This window comes from Coffea eugenioides, chromosome 8 (assembly GCF_003713205.1).
Source record: "Coffea eugenioides isolate CCC68of chromosome 8, Ceug_1.0, whole genome shotgun sequence".
NCBI classification, from domain to species: Eukaryota; Viridiplantae; Streptophyta; class Magnoliopsida; order Gentianales; family Rubiaceae; genus Coffea; species Coffea eugenioides.
In genome coordinates this window covers 35017288-35019969 of record NC_040042.1, presented here as the reverse complement: position 1 = coordinate 35019969, position 2682 = coordinate 35017288, and the positions used below count along the sequence as shown (strand labels likewise).

The following is a 2682-nucleotide window of genomic DNA, read 5'->3' as shown; positions in this document are numbered from 1 at the left end:
GAGCAGATAAAAATGAGGGCATTTCCCTTCTCCTTGAAAGATTCTGCGAAGGACTGGCTGTACTACCTGTCACCAGGTAGCATCACCACGTGGGACCAATTGAAGAAAAAATTTTTGGATAAATATTTTCCTGCATCCAGGGCTGCAAGTCTGAGGAAAGAAATTTGTGGGATCAAGCAGCATTCAGGGGAGTCACTCTATGAGTATTGAAAACGGTACAAGAACTTGTTGCACAGGTGCCCCCAACACCAGATAAGTGAGCAATTGATCATACAGTATTTTTATGATTGGCTCCTTTTCGGGGACAGGAGCATAATTGATGCTGCGAGTGGAGGGGCACTGGTGAACAAAACCCCTCAAGAAGCACGGGAGTTGATAGAGAGGATGGCAGAGAATTCACAACAATTCGGTACGAGGGAGGATTTTTCAATACGCAGGGTGAATGAGGTAGAGACACCCTCCATGCAGCAGCAGCTAACTGAGTTGACCGCGTTTGTTAGGCAACAGGCTGTGAGAAATGCATCACAAGCCAGGGTATGCGGGATTTGCACTGGTATAGGTCACTCTGCAGATATGTGCCCAATGATTCAGGAAGAAACTGCAGAACAGGTGAACATGGCTGACCACGCGCCCGTGCAAAGGAAGCAGTACGACCCTTACTCAAGCACCTACAACCCCGGGTGGAGAGATCATCCCAACCTCAGTTATGGAGGGAATAGGCAACCCAACTTTACACCGAACAGGCAGTCTAACTTTGTGCCAAATAAGCCACCAGGGTACCAGCAGCAGTACCAACCCCGACCACCTCCGCCCTCAAGCTCTGGTCAATCTTGGGAGGAGATGATGAAACAAATGATGACAACCATGGCGCAAAATCAGCAAAGGACGGAGGCAACCATTATGCAAAATCAGCAAAGGATGGAGGCAACCATTATGCAAAATCAGCAAAGGACGGACTCCGAAATGCAGGATATAAGGAATCAGATAAGTCAAATGGCCACAACAATTAACCGTTTGGATTCCCAGAACCAAGGGAAGCTGCCATCTCAACCTGAGTTGAACCCGAAGAATGTGAGCGCCATGACCCTAAGGAGCGGGAAAGAAATTCAGGGGCCTGAACCTGTGATCCCTAAGGATAAGGATGAGGAAAAGATCGAAAATGAGCTTGAAAGGGAGAACAGCAATGGTGCAGATCTAAAGGTACTTCCTGACCCAGTAATTACAGTTAAAACTAACCCGCCTCCTTTTCCTAGCAGGTTAGAAAAACCAAAGAAGCAGGATAAGGAAAAGGAGATTTTGGAGGTTTTTCGCAAGGTCGAGATAAATATCCCCCTGTTAGACGCGATCAAACAAGTACCAAAATATGCCAAATTCCTAAGGGACTTGTGTGTCAACCGAAGGAGGTTGAGGGGAGATGAACGGGTCATTGTTGGGGAGAATGTGTCAGCGGTCCTGCAGAGAAAACTTCCACCCAAGTGCGGGGACCCAGGTATGTTTACTATCCCCTGTAGGATAGGGAACACTGTGATTAGAAGGGCCATGTTGGATTTGGGAGCATCAATTAATGTCATGCCTAAATCTATATATGTTTCTCTGAAGTTAGGTCCATTAAAAGAAACTGGAATAATCATTCAATTAGCTGACCGCACTAATGCATATCCTGATGGGTTGATTGAAGATGTGTTGGTAAAAGTAAATGATTTGGTGTTTCCAACTGATTTTTATGTATTTGATATGGATGATTGAATCAACTCCCACTTGATATGGAGATGATCACTCCCCTGACCCTGCCTCAGTCAATCATAACTCCGTGTTTATTTAGGTAGCCCTCTTATTGAGCACAAGTCCTGAGCACAAACAAAAATTGATGTTAATAAGGGTACCTTATCCATGGAATTTGATGGGGAAACTGTGCATTTTAATATCTTTGATACTATGAAATACCCCTCAAATTCCAACTTTAGCTCAGTTTTCTCTGTGAGTGCTATTGACCCTGTAGTGCAGGAAGTGTTTGAGACTGTTGGCAGGGATGAGCTGGAGGTGGCTTTAACCAAGCACCTCGAGTTGGAGACAACTCCTAAGGTGGAGTGGAGTGAGGATCTAAAATGCACAATAGGTGCATTACACTCATTGCCGACCACCTCAAAAAGGTATGAAGTCTTGCCTATTTTCACTCCCGAACCTCACCAGAAGGTATTGCCATCTGTGGTGCAGGCACCTGTCTTGGAGTTGAAGCCTTTACCAGAACACCTGAAGTATGCATATCTGGGTGACAATGAGACACTTCCGGTGATTATCTCATCGGCACTGTCAAAAACCAAGGAGGAGAAACTGATCCGGGTCCTTAGAGAGCATAAAGAGGCGATAGGTTGGACAATCGCAGACATTAAAGGGATCAGCCCGGCCATCTGTATGCACCGGATTAGACTGGAAGAGGGTGCTAAACCTGTTCGGCAGGCTCAAAGGAGGCTCAACCCCCTCATGATGGAAGTTGTAAAGAAAGAGATTTTGAAATTGCTATATGTGGGAATCATTTTTGCAATATCAGATAGCCCTTGGGTGAGTCCGGTCCAGGTAGTCCCAAAGAAGGCCGGAGTGACGGTGGAGGCCAACCAAACGGGTGAGCTCGTGCCAGTGCGCAAACCCACTGGATGGAGGCAGTGTATAGACTACCGTAGGCTA

General features: G+C 46.3%; 1 protein-coding gene across 1 annotated transcript; it reads left to right on the top strand.

Moving 5' to 3' along the window:
* The first annotated feature begins 12 nt into the window (after positions 1-12).
* On the top strand, positions 13-1746 carry LOC113780634. Its single transcript, XM_027326415.1, has 3 exons — positions 13-203; positions 309-776; positions 918-1746. Exons 1-3 carry the CDS (start codon positions 13-15, stop codon positions 1744-1746), a joined length of 1488 nt encoding a protein of 495 aa, XP_027182216.1.
* The last annotated feature ends 936 nt before the right edge of the window (positions 1747-2682 follow it).